The 22,216-nt window shown below is 34.4% G+C and overlaps 1 protein-coding gene across 2 annotated transcripts; it reads left to right on the top strand.

Annotated features, from left to right (window-relative positions):
- Positions 1–1,677: 1,677 nt before the first annotated feature.
- LOC123302712 (rho guanine nucleotide exchange factor 17) lies at positions 1,678–21,694 on the top strand. 2 transcript variants are annotated; one of them, XM_044885765.1, is made up of 13 exons: positions 1,678–3,579; positions 12,593–12,670; positions 13,389–13,466; positions 14,256–14,477; positions 14,800–15,224; positions 16,209–16,300; positions 16,383–16,697; positions 16,772–17,558; positions 18,513–18,580; positions 18,686–18,828; positions 18,926–19,106; positions 19,476–19,646; positions 20,371–21,694. In XM_044885765.1, the coding sequence occupies exons 1-13, from the start codon at positions 1,702–1,704 to the stop codon at positions 20,622–20,624; spliced, it is 4,692 nt and encodes a 1,563-aa protein (XP_044741700.1). In that variant the 5' UTR covers positions 1,678–1,701; the 3' UTR covers positions 20,625–21,694. The 2 variants fall into 2 exon arrangements, with proteins under 2 accessions (XP_044741700.1, XP_044741699.1); XM_044885764.1 differs by having other exon boundaries at positions 19,473–19,646.
- The last annotated feature ends 522 nt before the right edge of the window (positions 21,695–22,216 follow it).

Here is a 22,216-nt window from a genome sequence, read left to right as displayed (position 1 = left end):
CTGGCCAGTAAAGAAACGCAACGAATGCTACAGTTTGAGATAGGCTAGGATCAAGTGGGAACACTTGTGAGTTGTGAATTAAAGTCTAGTGTAGTGTGAATGTTATTTATAGCACACTCTAGCACTGCTATTCAGTACTTCAGACTTCAGTAGCAGTAGCACTACGGAGTACTGAATACCGAACACACTGAGTACTCTACTGATAGTTTGATTCTGATTCCCTGTTGAATTTCAACCTGTTTTATAGGATTGATGATCTGATCTCCATCTCCCACAACTTGAACTAAACAGTCACAATTAACTACAGTCAAAATCGTTTATAGTGACATCGTTTATTACGACGAAACTTTCATCTCATCACGAGCAATTGGGATGATGACTGAATTGTTTTTATCACTTCAGGTGAAGACTTCTCAGTAAATAATTTGTTGAGTCTATTGCCTGTACTAATACAGTAAAACTTGGTTAAGTAGGACCTGGATAAGTGAGAAATCTACTTAACTGGAATTCATACTGAGGTGCCAACACTTTGGCACTGAATTATCTCTGTTATATTGACGAAGCAAACCTTTATATCTGGGATTTGTTCCTTCGATTTAATCGTCATAGTTACCTCTAACAGTGACAGCGAGTGAATTTTGTACACAAGAACCTTTATAACCGAGAACTGAGATAACATCGTTTTGTTTTTTTACTTACTTATTCTTATTCTACCCGAAAATTCCGCACTTAACTAATTTTGAGCCTCAATGATCTTCAGTTTTAGTTATGCTTTACTATCGTAAGGATGTATATTTGAAAAATACCGAAACGAAGGCTCAAATCGCTATCAGTACGTGAAAAACTGAGGTTAATATCTGTTTATGAAAGTGGAAAGACACGCAATGAAGTCTGTGTCGAATTTAATGTGATTAAAATCTACTCTTTGTTGAATAATTCAGAATAAAGATAAAATTCAATCAAATTTCTGAAGGACAAGCAAAACTAAAACGTCTACGTTTATTAGAATATCCTGAACTTGAACAGTGTTTCCAGTAAGTTAGTAAAAACGTTCCAGTAAGTGGACCGATAATTAAAGAAAAGGCACAAGATTTCCCACGAAGGCTCTGACCTCTATTAGACAAAGGCAGATATTTATTTATACCTGGATATCTGAGACAATGGGTAAGTGGAATAGTTCTATAAGTGAGACAAATTTTCAGGTCCCTTGATGGCTTACTTAACCAGGTTTCACTGTATTACTCAATGATAATTACTCCAGATAAAATAATAAGTCAGCTTATTGAAATAGGTCCTTACAAGATCGTTATAAAGGATTTTGACTGTAGTTATTAAAACGTAACGTAATTGTAAATTCGTTTCAATGATATGCAAGATATTTTTAGGAAAGACGAAGACACTAATTATAAGTTGAGTTGAGTTAAGTTTTGACGAACGCAACATAACGCAACGATAGTATACGATACGATATGTGGTGTATGTATAAGTGTAGTATATATTATTTATATATACCAATTAAATTAAAATTAAAACTCATAAATAAATAAATAAAATACAATAATTTATAATAATTAATTACAAATAAAATTAATAAATTAATTAACGAACGAACGCGTGTTTAATTCAATACGTTAATTATAATGAAATGTGAAGTAATCAAACTGAGTACTACTTTTGAGACGTTTTAGAGTCAACTCAGTAATGAGTAAATCATCATCAAATCGTGTAAACACCTTGGATCGATTACCACGATTCAGTTTTGGTAGTAAAGATCGTCATAAAAAAGAATCAATCGATGTTGGTGAAACACAAAACACTCCGACTGCTACTGTCAATACCACTGACGACATCGATATCGATATCGATAACAATATGGATGCAGCAGAGTGCAATACCGATTCGAGTGGTGGGAGTAAAAAGACAACAACTAGTGAGAAAGCGGAACGATTACGTGAATTAACAGAGAAATTAAAAGGTTTCTCACCACAAACAAAATCAACAAATGTACCAAAACGTCCAAATCGTCGTTTACCACCTTCAATTCAATCTGCCACCATTAATTGTCATCAGAAAACAAGTGAAGAACCACAAAATGATCAGAAGATTGTAGCAACACCGACAATTTATCGTAAAATTCCATTTAAATCGGTTTCATTTTCACAAGGGGATTTTTCATTTATTGATGGAAAATATATGCGACGTAAACAATCGACGTCATCTGGAGGATCATCTGGTGCTAGTGGGAATGTTAGTGGTAGTGGTTCTAGTGATCTTAATCATGCATTGGAAGTGAATGATCGAGATCGATCATTAACGCATCCGTTAGGGAAACGAGCACAAATCCATTCACGTATACGTCAACAACATCATAACAATAATATAAAGACATCTCCACCAGCAATAGCTACAACACCAACCAATAATGAACCTGCAGCACCTCCACCAGATGTTTTGTTAACGTTGCCAAGTGTTCTTGATGAAATTAATAAAGTTGTTCTTGTACCAGATAAAACAGACTCGGTGTGTTCTGAAACCCAAACCAGTGTGGGTGAGTCAGTGTCGTTACTGAATGGTGAAGTGAATAACAGTGCAAATGCTGAGTCAAATACTGTGACTGTCAGTGAACAACAAGTGCAAACTCAACAACCTCCACGATCTAGAAATTCATCGGGATCATCTTCAGCGGCTGATAAATCTCGTAAACGTAAAGGTATATACATAACAAAATGGCCGTCACACATTGATGATACGACCAAAGAGATTCTTGGAGGTGATACCTTAGATGATACAATCTATTTACAAGGTGATGTTCCAACAAACAACACATCCTCCGGAACGGACGAACAATGTTGTACACCGGATGAATGGTATGGAACAAATACGACCGAAGGTCCAGAATGGCCAACGAATAAACTTAATAATAAGATTCTAGTACGAGTTGATTCCTTATCAGAGAGCGAAAGTGAACATCGGGATTATTTAACAAGTTCACGACCATCGATTTACTCGGATAAATCCGATATATCGGATTGTGAGACACAACAAACGAACACTCCAAGACGTTACTCGAAGCGACCGTTACGTGGTCCTTACGGACAAATGTTAGAAGCGGAAATGAAAAAACCTGATACGAATAAAATGTTTTCGAAATTGTATTACAATAAAGAATTAAAATTTTTAGATGATTTAATGGGTAATATAAACAATGATAATTGTGTAAAGACTTCTGAGCCAAGTACACCGATTCCGAGCACACCGAATGTGATACGTACCCGATCCGCTGGTAATCGTTCCTTGGACGAAACACACATGAAACCAAAAGATACGTCTATTACGAAATGTATGCCACAGCGAAAAAGTGGAGCATCTGCTCTCAATATACCGCATACGCACACATCTACCACTCCCTTTGTTCGACATCAAAGAACCACATCAAGTCCTTCCAAATTAGAAGGGATTGCTATTCAATCAAAAGATTGTGATTATTTACGACCGGTTAATACCGATACAAACTTGTTAAAAAATAGTACAGAATGTTTGAGTCCGCAAGCATTTTTAGAAAATATACCCAACCCAAATGTAAGTTGTGCGCATAAACGCTCTTGTTTTGTTTTGTTTTTTCTTTTATTTCGCTTGCTTTTTTTCACGCTTTTTAAACTAACATTATTAACAATAAAACAAGCTACTCTTTATTTTAGTGCTTAGGTAGGCTGAAGTCTGGGTTTTTTTTTTAAATATAAATTTGGAAATATTCAAACCAAATATGGTATACTGAGTCGACTCAGTCTAGATTCTTAATCAGACAGTAAGTTGATCTTACATTTTAAAGAAATAATTTGGATCTAGTAATTAAGTAATTTGAGGTACTCCCAAGTGTTCGATTATAAATACTGTTCGTGAAAACCTAAATAACAATCGTTTTGAAAAAGGCTAAACAAGCAAAAGAGATCCGTCACCGGCGCATAAGAAATAGAGGCGCAAAACCGGGACCAGGATTGCACATTCTTGAAATCTATTAGAGCTAGGTTAATTTTGATCACAAATTTGAAAAGTATGACCCAAATTTAGTAGGATTACATACTTGCTTTATCAAAATTGGATAAAATTTGGATGTGATAGAGCAAAATTAAATTTTTTGGATTTTGATGACGTCATAAAGTCCAAAAATTCGATTTTTTTGATAACACAGGCAATTTTTATCCGATCTTATTGGAATTTTTTTTGAAACCCACTAATTTTGGGTCATTCTTTACAGCTGTGATGTCAGTTTTTTGCTAGCTATCACATATGTGCCTAATTCCAGGACCAGACCTCCACAATCTTGAAACCTAATAGAGGTAGATTAATTTTGACCATAAATTTGAAAAGTATGGCCTAAATTTAGTAGGATTACATACTTGGTTTATCAAAATTGGATAAAATTTGGATGTGATAGAGCAAAATTAAATTTTTTGGATTCTGATGACGTCATAAAGTTCAAAAATTCAATTTTTTTGATAACACAGGCAATTTTTATCCGATCTTATTGGAATTTTTTTTGAAACCCACTAATTTTGGGTCATTCTTTACAGCTGTGATGTCAGTTTTTTGCTAGCTATCAGATATGTGCCTAATTCCAGGACTAGACCTCCACAATCTTGAAACCTAATAGAGCTAGATTAATTTTGACCATAAATTTGAAAAGTATGGCCCAAATTTAGTAGGATTCCATACTTGGTTTATCAAAATTGGATAAAATTTGGATGTGATAGAGCAAAATTAAATTTTTTGGATTCTGATGACGTCATAAAGTTCAAAAATTCAATTTTTTTGATAACACAGGCAATTTTTATCCGATCTTATTGGAATTTTTTTTGAAACCCACTAATTTTGGGTCATTCTTTACAGCTGTGATGTCAGTTTTTTGCTAGCTATCACATATGTGCCTAATTCCAGGACCAGACCTCCACAATCTTGAAACCTAATAGAGGTAGATTAATTTTGACCATAAATTTGAAAAGTATGGCCTAAATTTAGTAGGATTCCATACTTGGTTTATCAAAATTGGATAAAATTTGGATGTGATAGAGCAAAATTAAATTTTTTGGATTCTGATGACGTCATAAAGTTCAAAAATTCAATTTTTTTGATAACACAGGCAATTTTTATCCGATCTTATTGGAATTTTTTTTGAAACCCACTAATTTTGGGTCATTCTTTACAGCTGTGATGTCAGTTTTTTGCTAGCTATCAGATATGTGCCTAATTCCAGGACTAGACCTCCACAATCTTGAAACCTAATAGAGCTAGATTAATTTTGACCATAAATTTGAAAAGTATGGCCTAAATTTAGTAGGATTCCATACTTGGTTTATCAAAATTGGATAAAATTTGGATGTGATAGAGCAAAATTAAATTTTTTGGATTCTGATGACGTCATAAAGTTCAAAAATTCAATTTTTTTGATAACACAGACAATTTTTATCCGATCTTATTGGAATTTTTTTTGAAACCCACTAATTTTGGGTCATTCTTTACAGCTGTGATGTCAGTTTTTTGCTAGCTATCAGATATGTGCCTAATTCCAGGACTAGACCTCCACAATCTTGAAACCTAATAGAGCTAGATTAATTTTGACCATAAATTTGAAAAGTATGGCCCAAATTTAGTAGGATTCCATCATAGGATGACGTCATAAAGTATAGGGTTAAATAACTTTAGAAATACACTCTCGAAGATTATTAAGCATAATGGTCCTTTTTTTGCCACCGGAGTTACTATCCGCTAGTTAGAAATTTTAATAGCGTGCCCTAGTTCGACCCACGTGTTCGCCCGGGATTCTTCGTAAATGGTTTTTAGTGTTCTACCTAAAAAATGAGCTAGTCTGGCCGTAGCTTTACGGCTACGGCCCAACACGGGGGCGTACATCAAACAACAACGAAAATAGGCTAGTATTTCATATTACAAAGTGAATACAATCCATTGATACTTGCCCACGTTCCTTGTTCATTTGGAGTGAGAGGGAATTGTCGTAGGTTTCGTCGTACAAAGGCAAATTGAATCGAATAGACGTAGAAGCACAAACATGTGCAGTAATTTATTTGTTGTCCACATTTTTCAATTGATCGAAATTAAAAAAAAATTTATAAATTTTACTATTTTTAACTATTTATAATGATTGATATACAGGATGTTCAAATAGACTATTGATCGAAAACAAACAAATTGTATGATAAAAAAAATAAGATTATAAGAATTTATAATTTTCCGATTATAACAAATATAATAATTTATAAATAATGTAAGCAAATAATACATACTCCAGTTAATCTTAATAATAACAAAAAAAAAAGTTAACTCACTATACAAAACAGTAATTTTGATTATAAATACGCTTATCTATTGTGTTCATAGATGGCACTTAATCTGCCATCTATCTACCCTTGTCTATTGTGAGTAACATATCGTTTATCGACTAACTTGGTTTTTCGTGGTGTCGACACTACCAAAAGACACCTTCATTAACATTAAAACGATTTTCAAATCTTTTAAAGTCTTAAAAACCGTTAAAATCCATGAGAGTGTTGGGGTACTCTAGCTAAATTTGATGGAGGGCGGAAGAGGACCTGGTAAGTTGTCACCAAAAGACATTTTCCTGACACTAACCCAACCTAAATGCTCATTTTCAACCCTCAAACTTAATTGATAGGGGTTATAGAGAAGACCTTCAAAAACGTTACTGGAAATATCAAAAATAAATAAGTAAAAATTTGATTATATTTTATTACATGTTTTAAATCGAGCGTGAGCAAAATGCTCACAACACGAGTGCTGACGGGAAAAGCCCCATGAATTATGTTCTAATTTATAACACATCTCTTCGCCATATTAGCTCAGTTGGTTAAGGCGAAACCAATTCCGTCCGCGGAATGCTTAGGGTAGCGGATTCGATTCCTGCCGTCACAACAAAAATTAATTTAATTAATAGTTATGATAGGCTGGTGAACTGCATGGTATATATGTAGGAGGTGCACTCAGCCTCCGAAATTGAGGAGCGGATAAATGAAATTATCAGCGGAAAGTTGGTAAAACACATATATGGTATCATAAAGGTTCTCTATAGCCAAAGTGTGTCCTTCGTGGGCAGCCAATATAATCTAACCTAATCTATAACACATTTCTGCCTCTCCCCGTTGCAAAAGTCTACAATTTTCTGGAACAAATGCCTAAAAATGAAAGACAAAAGTATAAAGATGCATATTTTTACATTTGTTTAAATTTTTTTTAGTATAAAGTGTAAAGTGAGTTATGAATCATGATATATAATAAATAATAGAATATTATGCATATGAAGTATAGTATAGGTATATTGAAAATCGCAGTATTTAAGCTCAGAATTGTTACTTTTAAAATATTGATATTTCCAAACGATTCCGATTTATATGTATTCAGAGTATACATAGATATACCACCTATATATATATGTTTATATTTATATACACATACAAAGATCATTCTAAATACAAGATGGGTGCGACGCGCATACGCCACGACCAACCAGCGTACAGCGTACCGACGGCGACGTCCACAGCCAATACAGTACCGTATTTAAAACTATTATCAAGTATTCATTTTTAAGCTCAACACTTGGTATCCATAATAGTTAGAAATTTTTAACTATTTAAATTCTAACCCCAAACATTTACATCGGTTCATAAGAGACCGGCGAGACTGAAAAGGAGAGGGATGGCTTCGCGGCGGAAGCGGGAGGATTGGCCATTGCATAGACTTTTTATCGGAAAGATTTTATTTGCAGGAGGAAATTTGGTAACATTTTCACTAAAATAGGTCGATCGTGAAAAGATAAGCTTTTACTCTAAGCGAAATGGCCTAAAAATTTATTAATTTCAACAGTATTTTGGCATAAACATACTTAAATCCAGGTTTGGGCACTAGCGGATTAGCAAAAGTAAGCAAATTGTATAGACCGCGGTAGATTAAAAAATAATTGGATATTCATGTGATGCAGACAAGTTTCTCTCATTATTGATTAAACGGGCCCCACGCTGGATCTAGGGGAGGACAGCTATCCTGGTCTGTCCTCCCCTCAATATGTCCATGATTGGCACTCTCTTAATTAGCACGATAGTAACATAATAATAAGTGATCATTAATTGCATTATTGTAAAAAATAAATATATAATAAAGCGGTACCAAATAAAAAAAGACACTTTTGTTTATTTTCTCCATCCTTATTAATTCGAAGCACTAATTAATACTTAATTCGACCTGCGAATAGCAACCGGGACAACAGTAATGTACAAAATTCAATATTTTAATGTAAATTCTACTAAGTTTCCTAAATGAGCAATACAGAGTTGCTGAAAACGTACGTTTAAAGTTTTACAAATTAGATGGATGGATGTTTGTTACTCTTTCACGAAAAAACTACCGGACGGATTTGGATGAAATTTGGCACAGAGATAGATTTTAGTCTGGAATAGCACATATCCCAGTCAATTGTATGGTTCCCGTGGGATAGATTTGTTTTAATTTTTCATGAACAAAGGATTGACATGATTTTTTGCATAGGTAGTATAGAGGTCAGAAAATGACAAAGGTTAATTTGTATCCCGGAAAAATGTACGGTCCCTATTGGATAGCATATAGGAACCGTGTTTTTAAAGGGTTTTGTAATAGTTCGTAAAATAGATCTCCAAATCGCGGGTCGTAGCTAGTTGATTATAAAAAAAATTTTTTACTCGGGGACGTATACACAAATCAATAATCAGATTGGTAAATCAGATTGAGCAAAATCGCTTTAAAGTTAGGGAGTAAAAATATGGGTACGCTCCACTGTGTAAGGCTTAAATCTGTAATGTATAGGTACGCCACTGTTTTTTTATATAGAAAAATAAAGGACGTTAAAAGTACGTCTCTGTGTAAGTATTTCAAATGAATTCTAACACATGGCGTCGTAATTTATATTATTTTGAAGTTCCACACTGAAATAAAATAATACGCTGTATTTCAGAAAAAAAAAAAACGGCAACTGATAATTTTAAAAAAAGTCTCAAAATTTTCATTTTTTTTCTCTGTTCACTTGTAGTGAATAATCAAATTCGAAGGAAACATTAAACATTCATAAATCAAATTTTAATAAAAATAAACAAAGTGATAAAATAAAAAAATTTTTTTAATAACACGAATCGCGATAAAAAGTAGTTTTCGGTGATAGTTCTTTTTGGGGGTTGGTAATTTGGGGATAAAATTGCCAAAATTGATCAATTACTAGTTTTATGGTACAAATTAAAAATCGACACTAAATATTATGTTTATACTATTATAGTGTTATGTGGATATTTGGTGATTTGGAAAATATGATCGATTATGTGAAATATCAATATCATTATGAATACGGGTTATAGCGCACGGAATGCACTTAGTTTACGCTTAAATAATACCACTTGTGCTGCGACCAATCAACAAGTTGAATTGGTTACAGCAGGTACAGAACGTGTACATGAGTCCACTGATACAAATAGTATCAAAACCTGTGCCGAAAAACTTAATCATTGTTGTGTTAATTGTACCTCTAACCCAAATTCAAATTCTAGTTCATCGGTTGAAAATAACAAATCAAATTCAAATTCAACAATACTAACAACAAATACTTGTCTACAACAAATTGAATTAAATCCAAATCCAAATTGTAGTTTAGAACCAGAACATTTGTGTTTATATCAAATTCTACCGTACAATGATAACAGTAATTATACAAAAAAAACGAAAGCGCAAAATATATCTTATTGTACTCACATTCAAATCTCGAAAGACTCCGAAATGGGGGAAGAGAGCGAGAATGAGGAAGTTAAGATCAATGAGAATGAGGAGACATTTATTTTAAATACCAATCAAATACAATCAAAATCGAATTCTATTGCTGCACTATGTTCAAAAGCTTTGGTAAGCGTGCTTATAGTTACTTCTATACTTCTTAGTTACTTTCAACTTTCATTTGTCAGTACGTCTAGGTGGTTTTCGTGGCCCAATAACATCAAAAACGCGGTAAAAAAATGGTCAGAAACTTATCAAGGAACAGGAAAAATTTGATTTTTCGGATAAACAAAGAAATTTTTTCAATTTGTTTGGCTTATTTTAAATAGAAAATTTTTTTAAGTCTATTCCAGATAAAAACAAGTGAAAACAGACAATTGACTGAGTTAATTGTTTAAATACTCTGTATAAAAAGTGTGGTGGCTTTTCGGCCGCCATTGATTTGGTTTTCGAAGATTTCGAAAATTTTCGAAAGTGCTTTCTAATATTTTTTTTTTTCGATTTTTAAGAATGTTTCACATAGCTGTTATTTGAAGATATTTGCAAATTTCGAACCCTTGGTCCCTTGGAAAATGGACACCCAAACTTTGTCCTAATTTGCACCCTCCAAGGTAAACAGTGAAAAGTTGTTTCTTTTTTATAAGGAACATTTTTTACGTTTAAACTTTTGTTCTAGCTCTAACGGTTTACAAAATGGGTCCTACGGATCCAATTGACCTATGTTGCTCATTTACGAACTCAACCTCACTTTTTACGTCCTGAGCAAGCTATAAAAATTTCAGCTTGATATTTTTTTTTTCATTTTTGAGTAATCGTGATCACAGACGGACAACCGGAAATGGACTAATTCTAAGCGTCACAAACTTGGGACTAAACTTAGGATACCTTGATATGTATTTCATATATACAGGGTATAAAAATGCGAATAGCCTTCGAGTAATAAGGCACTGAAATTAAAAAATAAATTTGCTTTAAATAAGTCAAGAAAATTTTTTGTTAATGAAAAAAAAAAACGAGTTTTCACTTTCGAATAACTTTTTTCTGCCATTTTTTACAAGATTTCACCTTCAAAATCTGGATTCAAAAAACATGGTTAAATCCAACGACTAAAAAGGGCTACGAAAATCCACTAAGCGCCAAGACTATAGTTACTTAACAATCAACTTTTCTAACTTTTAATGCACGCAACTTAACATTGCAACTGCAACCATAATTCAAAGATATCTACTTACGACCTACGCACACTTAAATCTTGGTATCTGTTCTTTTTATTTACTTGATTCAATGTCATTATAAATACTTACAATTAGATCGCTTACAATGACATCGTTTATAATGACGAATCACTTTATTATGAACAATTATCAAGGTGAAAAAAGGTTTACGTAGGTCACTATCATGTTAGTATCACTAACCAGAAAAAAATCTAGAGTGAAATTATTAAGACATTAAATATGGAAACAGTGGGGGAACGTAGGTTTTAATTCCAGGGTCTAGATGCCGCCAAATAATTATAGTCTAAGAGTTGTGCGACAAAAAAAAATGCAAGCCTTTTCTAAAGGCTGATTTTTGTAATATTTACGTTATATTGGCGGAGTAGAAAAAACAACCTGTTGTCAGTCAGCCGGTTTCTGTAGCGTTTGGCGTGAGAGCGGCTTTAACTCTGCACAAAACAGACAAGTATTTTCTAAAATCTGAAAATTTGTATATTAGTGCAAAAAACTATTGTAACCATAAAAAATATAGTCAATATATTTCTATAACTGGGTGCGTCAGTCACTGACACCCTTTGCACCAACATACAAATTTTCAGATTTTAGAAAATACCTGCCCGTTTTTTGCAAAGTTAAAGTCGCCTCCACGCCAAACGCTACAGTAATCGGCTGACTGACAACAGTCTATTTCTCTATTCCATCAATATAATGTAAATTTTACAAAATCAGCCTTTAGCCTTAATGCTTGCAAATTTTTGTCGCTCACCTCTCCTACTAGAAGTTTTTGTCTTAATAAGTTCTTAAGTTTAACACGTATTTAGCCAGCTAAAACAGTGTCTTGCCCCCCTCGGTAGGGCCATGGCATACTACATAATGTTTCTAACCTAATTATTTAAATATTTCTGTGCTTTTTGTATTATTTCTGGCAAACCTTGAAAGGAATCGAGACAGTGAACTGATTGGCGTAGAAGGAACCATCTCAAACGCCACTCTTTGTCACAAGGTCTCTTTCACTCAAGCCAACATTGATTACTGGAATTAGACCAGTAGAATGTGTTCGATTCAAACTGAGTATAAAACAGCTGAAAAGGATATTTAATCTTGTGACAGGACATGGTCAGTTGATACCGTTTGCATAATATGAGGATCTCAAATCCACTTTTAGGGCTTTTATGGATAACGATGATACTCTCAATACCTGTTCGATCCTGAGAATAATACTAGTAGAGAAACTAAGAGCTTTCTTTGCTTTGACCTCTATCAGAATCGAAGTACCTTCAGATGCTTTGCTTCAGGTGACGAGTTGTTATCAATGACGGTACATATGACCGTTTTATGTAGGTGCTAAAACCCGTTGGAGGTACTCTTCTATTAATAATTTTAAATTAATTGCACTCTTGATTTGTTTTGCTCCATTATTAATTTATTATCATAATTTATAAATTGTTTAATTGGTTTGTTTTGGTTTGGTTTAATTTATTTTATTAATTTTAATTATAATGTAAAACATTTATCATAATTAATTTTAAGATTACTGACGTAAAGTAATATTTCATTTACAGGATACTCGAACACATATTGTTGTCGAATTATACGATACAGAACGATCCTATGTTGAATCATTACAAACCTTAGTCACTGTAAGTTACTAGATGTACTGTTTATTATTCTTGATATTCTTGACTCGGGGAGATCACTTAATTTTTTGGTCCTTCGAGCCATCTTTAGCTGTAGCCATTCATATATACCCGTCTCAGTGGCCGAGCGAGTAAAGGCGAAATCATCTTTAACCGTTTGATTATTGACTTAGAGATTGCGGGTTCGAATCCAGGTAGCGGCAGTCTGATCAATTCTGACTCCACCCACATCATAAATTCAATTGTATATTCGGATGTAGATTAAATATAATGATGTGGATGGCCTCTGTTATAAATGGATGTCTGGAAAACGGATGTTAAACTCTATTATTATTGTTATTATTATTTTTATTATTTATCTATGTATTACCCTTATTTAGTCCCTCGTGCCATCTATAGTTATGGCCAGATATTACCCGTTTTTGACCAAAAGATGACTAGGTGAACAAAGTTTGGCCGAAGTATCAGAAAATTCACAATCTACACTCCAAAAAAAATATAAAAATCAAAGATTTCCCTGAGTCAAGTATGAGGCATGATTTGCGTGTGGAGATACATATACAAGGTGTTTTTTTTAAGTTAACATATCCTTGAAAATGATTATCGATATCGCATTTTTATCGATAAAACAAACTTTTTTGAGTTTCAAGCATATATCAACTAAAAAACATTCTGTAGTTTCCAAAAATAGAAATATCTAACTTGTTTATTGTTTTTTTAGAAATATTTACAGCCATTGAAAAGACCAGAAAATGCTGGTCTTTTAGAACCTGCAATTGTAGATGAAGTCTTTTATCAGGTAACGTAAGATTTATATACAACTATTATTGTTTACATCGTTATAACAAAAAAATATAAATAAATACTGTTTAAAAATTATGTAATTAAGTGTAAAAAAATTTTTAAAATAGAGAATAATTTTGAGATGTTTAAACTCAATCTTTTTGGCGCTTTCTGTTGATAGCGCATTAAAATGTGATTTCAGATTTGTCATTTTGTGACAGTGTTTAATGTACTGTTTACTACAGGTGTAATATCCATGTATGTAGTAATTATAGTATATATCCATAGTAATAGCATACAAAATATAAGTAATTAATACCATACAATATGCTAACGAGTCTGACAAGACACATACTATGACGTGACGTCCGTTTTAAAATTTGAATTTCTTTCAATGAATTTGTAGTTTTATTAAGTAATTAAAAAGATATTAATTACTAAAATAATGGTTAAGTTCAAATGTCCAGCCAAAGTGAAAGTTGAAATGTTGAACCAAATTTAAATTTCATAAATATTCCCTATTATGCCTAAAATTGTACCTTCTAATAACGTTAAACTTCAGAATTAGGAGTTTATGAGCGCCAAATTCTAAAGGATTTACAAGAAATTGATTCATTTGATTTCTATCTACCATTCTACAAGTAATTCGAATACAATTCGTTCTTACGACATCATTTTATAAGCAAAAGAAGATTTAGAATTTAAAATAACTATTATTGAGTCCAAAATAAAGTTTATTTTATGAATCCATAGTTCTTGACTTGGTATTGGTTGAATTAATGATTTGATCTGGTTGATTTAAAAGGTACCAGCATTATTATGCCATCATGAAATTTTTTTGGATGAATTACATAAACGTTTGGAACATTGGGATGCAAAACAAAAAATTGGAGATGTGTTCATAGATGTTTTTACGAAGCCATCTGTAGTTGAGACATATACTGGATTTGTTAATAACTGGAAAAAAGCGAAGGAAATCATTAAAAATACTGCTCAAGCTAAGCCTGCTTTTGCACGATTCATTGAGGTTAGTTTTCATTATTTGAACAGTTCAGGGGGAAAATCACGCAAACCACTGGTTTTGATTTGAAACTAATATACTAGCATTCTTTTAGGCAAGAAATCAAGTTTTGTACTCGAAAATAAAGCCTTGTTTTCACCCTAAAACCTCACTCAGAAAAAAATTGTACCGTAACCACGTTAGTGCTATAGAGTTTTACGCCCATTCTTGAAAAGTGTCTCAATTAGATATAGATTTTCTCATAATGAAGGAAAAATAACTAACGTGGTTTCTTCCCTGGGCTTTTCTTTTGTTAAGAACTCTTGTATTAAATATGATAATTTTATAGGCAATGGCTCGTGAACATAAAGGTAAATTTGCATTGGATTCGCTATTAATAAAACCAATCCAAAAATTTCCAAAATACGAAATGCTCATACAGCGACTACTCAAACATACTGAAATCACTCATCCGGATCATCAATTATTATTGGAGGCTCAACATCATATTCATGAACTACTTTTGAAAATCAACTGCACTGAACGAGAAATGAATGAATTCGAACAACAGCAACAGAATTTAAAAGAGTTAGAATCATTGGTCGAAGGTTTAATTAATTTAGTTGTATCAGATCGTCAATACTTACGTCATGACTTAGTTACTATGGTCACCACACAGGGTACACGCAAAGATCGTGCTTTATTTTTATTCAACGACTTATTAGTTATCACTAGTATTAAACGACGTAGTGGAACTGTTCGTAAACCTTCTACGTAAGTACTATTACTATTTCGTAAGTTTTTTATTAATGATGAAAAGTTAGGTTACGTTAGAGTGGCTGTCCTGGGGTGGGACACACCTAGATCATAGGGTCCGTTGTGATACCGAAAAAGGGTTGACCCATTCCCGGTCACTACTCCATGAACCATTTGGAGCTAAGATAGGCAGGAGTGCTTTGACATCAACGGACTTCAGGTCGGAGAAATCGTCAAAGAAAGGCTGGCTCAAGTGAGTCTACCTCCTCGTACCAAGAGCTGGGCAGTGTCAAAGAAGATGAGACATTGTTTCTTCCTGCCGCCCAACCAGTAGCCTGTAGTAGCCGCAACAATTTTGCTAATCGAGGCCCTTAGAAGTGATATAATATCTTCGATATAAGAACGCCTACGATTGTACTCATGCCATATCTGTCTTGAAGTACCAAAATACGTTCCTCCCACCATCTGAGATTGGTCATTTTTAAGATATCCTCTTTGAGGAGTAACTTGCAGTTCGAAAATGGAACTGCAAGTTACTCCTGACTATTGATGCTTGTGTAGATGGAATTGCAAGTTTCTCCTGACTATTATGCTCCGGCAGTATTACGTGCCATTTCTAACAAGCTCGCCGGCTTCACAATTTTCCGGAATGTCTCTGTGTTCAAGTACCCATACGTTTACGTTCTTTTGTTGACGATTTTCACTACTCATGGACAAGGCCAGATCCAGGGAGGGGGCGAGCTCGGATCGGCAAAAATGTGGGGTGGCAAATCCTTCAAATATGAAAGAAAGTAATCTCAATAATCGAAACTAAATGAAATCAGGGCTATTCTGAAAACTGAAAATAGAATGGGAAAATTCATTATCAATACATAGTATGAAACAACGTCATTCACCATCTGTCTGTCCCTAATCCCTACGTAAGCTTAGATCTTTAAAACTACGCAACGGATTTTGATATCGGTGTTGACGGATGAAATAATAAAATTTTTGTTGTTGTAGCATTTGTTCAGCAAGTGTTGCAAATTCATTGGAAACTCATAAATATAAATTATTAATGCGATTACCATTGGACGATTTAGAAATAATAAAACGTAAGTATTGTAGATATTTAATTTATTTAAGGTAGTTTGACCGTAAACCCACTTTTCTGAACAATTTTGTTGTTTTTCTTAGCTAAAGATGATAATGTACGGCGTATGATGAGTGAAATTGAAAACATATCAGAAGATTTAGCAACATTAAATCAAATCAATGAGTTAATATGGTCGTTACATTGTCCACACGAGCAATTAGATGAAATTATACGTGAAATGTTGGCAACGACTAATCGTCAATTGGCTGAACGACAAAATTCTGGTAGCCAAGTATCCTATTTGGAATTGAGTTTAAACACATCGAATGGAATTGAAGTGATTTCAATTATATTCCCAAAAAATGAACTTCGTGCTAGCTGGGAGGATGCATTTAATGACGCCAAACAAAAATTAGGTATACAAAATATTCATTACTAACTGCGCCTCGCGATGTTTTCCCTTGCTTAATACTTTGAAATTTGGTTTTAGCATTATCTCCAAATAGACGTCCATTACCAGAGTTCATGTCAGCGGTACCAATACGAAAAACCAGGTCTGGTTTGCAATTCACATGTGCAGCACCAACATTAGTCACAACGAATATAACAGGGACTGGAGCACCAGGTACAACTCATGCTTCATCAAATCGACCGCCTGCATGTCAAGATGTGTGGGTTTGTAACAGTGACGGCTACGTGGGTCAAGTGTGTGTCTTGAGTTTGTATCCAGAACCAACGGTGGTGTCATGTAACAGTGTGTGCAACGCACGCATTCTATGCATGGCTTCTATACCTTCACCGATGGCTTCAAACTCTAGTGACACCTACAACAACACTTCGGTCCAATACAGTAAAAATGGCTCATTAAATTTATATTCATCAAGTTTATCTTCGTACACGAATTACAAGACTCTAGGTGGTTGTGGCTACACCGTCACCAAACATGATCATGACACCAATAGTGGAAACATTCATTTTGATAGTAGTTCATCCAGCGGGGAATCCGACACGGAGGACGTGGAACATGAACAATCAGAACGTGACCACTCTGGTGGAGGTGATCGAACTAGTACTGCCAGTAACAGCGCTAATCAATCAGCACTAACGCAATCACAATCACAATCTACTGAGCTTGTTGATCTGCCCGAGACGGCACAACCGACCATGTGGTTGGGAACTGAAGATGGATGCATTCATATGTACAATTCAAGTGATAATATTCGAATCAAAAAGAATAAAATTAAAATTCAACATAATTCTGCTGTTCAATGTATTATGTAAGTACTAGTTTAAGAAATATGGAATTTCAGATTGAAATATAATAGTAAAATATGCCCCCGCAACTACCAGCCAAAGTAGTAAAATAAAATAAAGGTCGATTTCGTCTGCCCAATTACTCAGGTCTCTTCGGTATACTTGTTGGAAGGAGTCCCAACCAAAAAATCCAAAAGAAAAAAATTCCCATTTACTTGAAAGGCAGAAGAGCTGAATTTCACTCAAGGGACTCTAGATCCTTCTTAAAGGTTCAGGCCATCTGTCCAATCACCTGGGTTTCTTCTGTGCACTTCGAACAAGTACATTTCAACAAAACCAAAGAAAAAAATTCCCATTAACTTGTAAAGGCAAATAAGTCGAATTCCACTGGTTTATTCAAGGTCAATAGACTTCAGATCTTCTTTAAAGGTCGAGTCCGTCTGTCCAACACTCAGACCTCTTCTGTACATTTAGTGAAAAGCGTCCCGACCAAGAAAACCAGGACCAAAAAATTCCCATCCAACTTGAAAGACAGAAAAGTTGTATTTCATCGGTTTATTCAAGGTCAAGAGATTTCAGACCTTTCTTAAAGGTCGACTTCGTTCCAATCCCCTGAGTCTTTTCTGTGCATTAAGCGGAAAGAGTCCTGATCAAGAAACAAGAAGAAAAAATTCCCATTAACTTGAAAGGCAGAAAAATCCAATTTCATCGATTTATTCAAGGTCAAGGACTTCAGACCTTTCTTAAATGTCGAGTCCGTCTGTCCAATCACTCAGGCCGTCTCTATGCACTTGGTGGAAAGAGTATTGACCAAGAAAACCAGAAGAAAAAAAATTCCGAACAACTTGTTGGAGAAGGGAAGGGTGTCTATGTGACCGGGTTAGAAATTGTAAATTGTCCTATTATTAGATATTCCAAATCCTTCAAAATATACTATTTTTTAAGATATCATCTCTAAAATAAATTTTTTCACGTAGATACTTGGATAATCGAGTGTTTGTATCTTTGGCAAATGGAGACATCACAATTTATACCAGAGATAATTGTAAGTATAAAATATAATAAAGTGTCCCATACACGTTCAAAATATCAAAATTTATGGGACACTGTAAAAGTTTTAAATCGTCTAAATTGAATGCTTCTGTTGTAGTGGGAGTTTGGAACACAAGTGATCCATGCGTTATATCAATTGGTACAGCATCAATGCCCGTTATACGTATGTTACCCAATAATGGTAAACTTTGGTGTGGATGTCCAAATTTTATAAAAATTTTAAACATTACTACACTTCAGGTAAGTGAACCACATGTTTTATTTTTATTTATTTTTTTGAATAATTTTAAGGTAGTACATCCTTAATAAATTATTGCATTTGTTTTTTTGAATTTAGGTGGAACACACATTTCCAGTGAGTAACGATAGTTGTAAACAATTATCGTGTATGACACTGACAGGCCTAGGTGTTTGGGTTTCAATTCATAATTCAGCGGTTATCAAATGTTTCCATGCCAACACCTATGAAATGTTATGTGAAATCAATGTCACCCCAACGGTTAATAAAATGTTATCCAGTGAGTATATTTACTATTACAATACAATAAACAAGGGCGTTATCAACAGAGGGGGGAGGTGGGAGTTAATTCAATGTTTGAGGTCTCCAAATATGAAAATTTAAATTAACATCATCTATGGTTTGAGGATCATTACTGAAGACCAGTAGTTCCCAGTGCCATATTAGCCCATACCGGGGCCCTTGAACACGCATGAAATTAAGGCTCTGTTGGCAAATAAAAAAAAGGGAAAATTACACCACTTGCACGGTGAAGTTTACACTATCGGGGAATCCCCCAATTAATTTTTGCTGTATTCATAGAAAAGTCATAGAATTTCATAAAGTCCATATCGATTGCCATCCTAATTTGATGAATTTTATTTAGCAGGTTGTGATGATATTATTCGACAGCATAAATCGGCATGCTTACGAGTGACAGCTTTGTTAGCGTGTAAGGATTTATTATGGGTTGGTACCAGCGCTGGCGTTCTTCTAACAATTTTGATTCCACATATCACTCAGAGTACCGAACGGATTACAACACAATTAACTGTAAATGGTAAGTTATGTGCTTGTCAATTTAACACACTGTATATACACTCCTTAAAAAAAAAAACAAGTGAAAACAAACAATTGACTGAGTTAACTGTTGAAATACCATGTATAGATAGTGTTGATTACATACAAATACGTATATGGCACACTCATATAACTGATATACCCATATAATACATACTATACAATTTGCGCTCTCACGGGTAAACAGTGATGTTTACGAAACAATGTTTCAAACAAAAGTTGTTTAATTTTTTATAAAGAACATTTTTCACATTTAAACTTTTGTTGTTTCTCTAACGGTTTACAAGATGGGTCCTATGGACCGTAGACCCAATTGACCTAAGTTGCTCATTTACGAACTTGACCTCACTTTTTACGTTCTCAGTACGCTATAAAAATTTCAAAAATTTCAGCTTGATATCTCTTTTCGTTTTTGAGTTATCCTGATGGCAGACAGACAGACGATAGACAGACGACAGACATACGACAGACACACGACAGATAGACGACAGACACACGACAGACAGACGACAGACAGACAGACAGACAGACAGACAACCGGAAATGGACTAATTAGGTGCTTTCATATCATGAGGGACCAAAAAAGAGGGATGATATAAGTCTATAGTTAAAGATGGCACGAAGGACCAAAAATTAAGTGGTCTCCCCGAGAATGTGTTTTATTTTTTAGAATGTATTTAAAATTGAAGCGTGATTGATTTCAGGTTTGTCACATGGACATACGGGTCAAGTACGTTTCTTAACGTACGTTGAAGATGCCACTCACGCTGTGACCACAACCAGTAAAATTGGAAAGTATGGCCACCATCATAAATACACATCACAAACGAACAAAGATCAAAATAAAATCTTAATAATAAGTGGTGGGGATGGTTACGAAGATTTCCGTAATGCAAGTGTATCGGAATTAGCGGGACGTGAAGATTCAACAAACCATCTTTTATTGTGGCATGTTTGAATCAATCACGACAATTATACAATTGAACTCAAAATGTAAACTTTGAGACTTTCGAGTTCGTTGTTTCAAATAAAAAAAGTTCATTGGCCTATTTTACAAGTACAAAAGAAACAATATCTTCTTTTTAAAATTAGATCAAAAGCATTTATTGTCTTTTTTCCTCGAATTTCTAAATTCACTATTTTTTTTTTATATAGTCAAATTTTGTTGATAATTCTACCCCCTCCTTTACCCCCTCTCCCAATTAAATCCCTCCTTTTATTTTTCAAAGCTGCTATGTAGTTAATTTTGTCAAAACGATCATTCCATTTGAAATATGTTCGTATTTGGCGCTCATTATTCTAGTCTTTAACTTTGGTTTAAAAGGAAATTAAAGAAAATTTTTTCTTCGTACTTATCTCTTTCAAATCGAATTATACGCATTTAAAAGAATTCCCCCTCCCCTCTCTACACTCTCTTCTCTCTAGCTTTAGGTTAATGGACGTATCAAAAATGTTTTGTTGGTGCTAATTTAGTCTCAATATATCGTACGTGATGCGCGTGCATGTGGTGCGCATGCGTGTGTATGTTGTAGTTGTGTATACAGATATGTCCATTTTTTAATTTTTATTTAAATATTGGGCTGACAGGGTTATTTGGGTTGGATATTTATTGGGCGGTGTGGAAAGAGCTATTTTTATTTTGTAATTTTAAATTAATCATTTTTGAAGCGTCGTCCTAACGCTATAGCTATAGTATTCACTATAAACAATATCCCTTGTTCCTTCACCACCGTTTCCTTATCTCCTAGTGGCCCGGGATCGGACTACAAAATCAATTGACCAATCAAATTTTGGCTCAAACTTTATAATAAAGTAACAATCAAACCCGTAAAATCAATGGGCAATGGTAATCCTACCAGATCGGGGGAAGAGGGGTAAATTTGTAATACCATATTGGAATACCAACTTTACCCATAAGGTAACCGGGTAATTTTCACGTGGAGCTGTAGCTTTCAATCTACCTTTTCAAGAAATAAAAGGTTGCCAGGTCAACTTAGTGGATAAAGTATGGAAACCTTTGAAAAAAGGTTGCCACTCTTCAAAGGTTGACCCTTTTTTCAAAGGTTGCCATACTTTATCCACAAACATGACTCAGTAGCGTAGCGAAAGGTGTACAAGGGAGTGCATCATATCCCGGGCGGTGCTCTAAAAGGGTGCCAAATGAAATAATAGGTTGCCAGATCAACTTCGTGGATAAAGTTCGGCAACCTTTGAAAAAAGGTTGCCAACCTTCAAAGGTTGACCCGTTTTTCAAAGGTTGCAATACTTTATCCACAAACATGACTCAGTAGCGTAGCGAAAGGTGGACAAGGGAGTGCATCATGTCCCGGGCGCTACCCAAGGTCAAGTTGGTATCCCAATATGGCATGACAAATTCCCTACTTTCTCCCCCGGTCTGGTATGGTTGCCATAGCCCATTGTTTTTATGGGTTTGATTGCCGTTTTATTACAAAGTTTGAGCTGGTTACTGATAGGTACAGTGATTTTGTAGTCCGTTCCCGGACCATAGTTCCTAGCTCCAAGCAACCATTCCTTTTTTTTAAATGTGTG

Source organism: Chrysoperla carnea, chromosome X (genome assembly GCF_905475395.1).
Source record: "Chrysoperla carnea chromosome X, inChrCarn1.1, whole genome shotgun sequence".
Classification (NCBI taxonomy): Eukaryota; Metazoa; Arthropoda; class Insecta; order Neuroptera; family Chrysopidae; genus Chrysoperla; species Chrysoperla carnea.
Note: the sequence above shows the minus strand (reverse complement) of the source record. Positions and strands in the feature narration are given on the sequence as shown.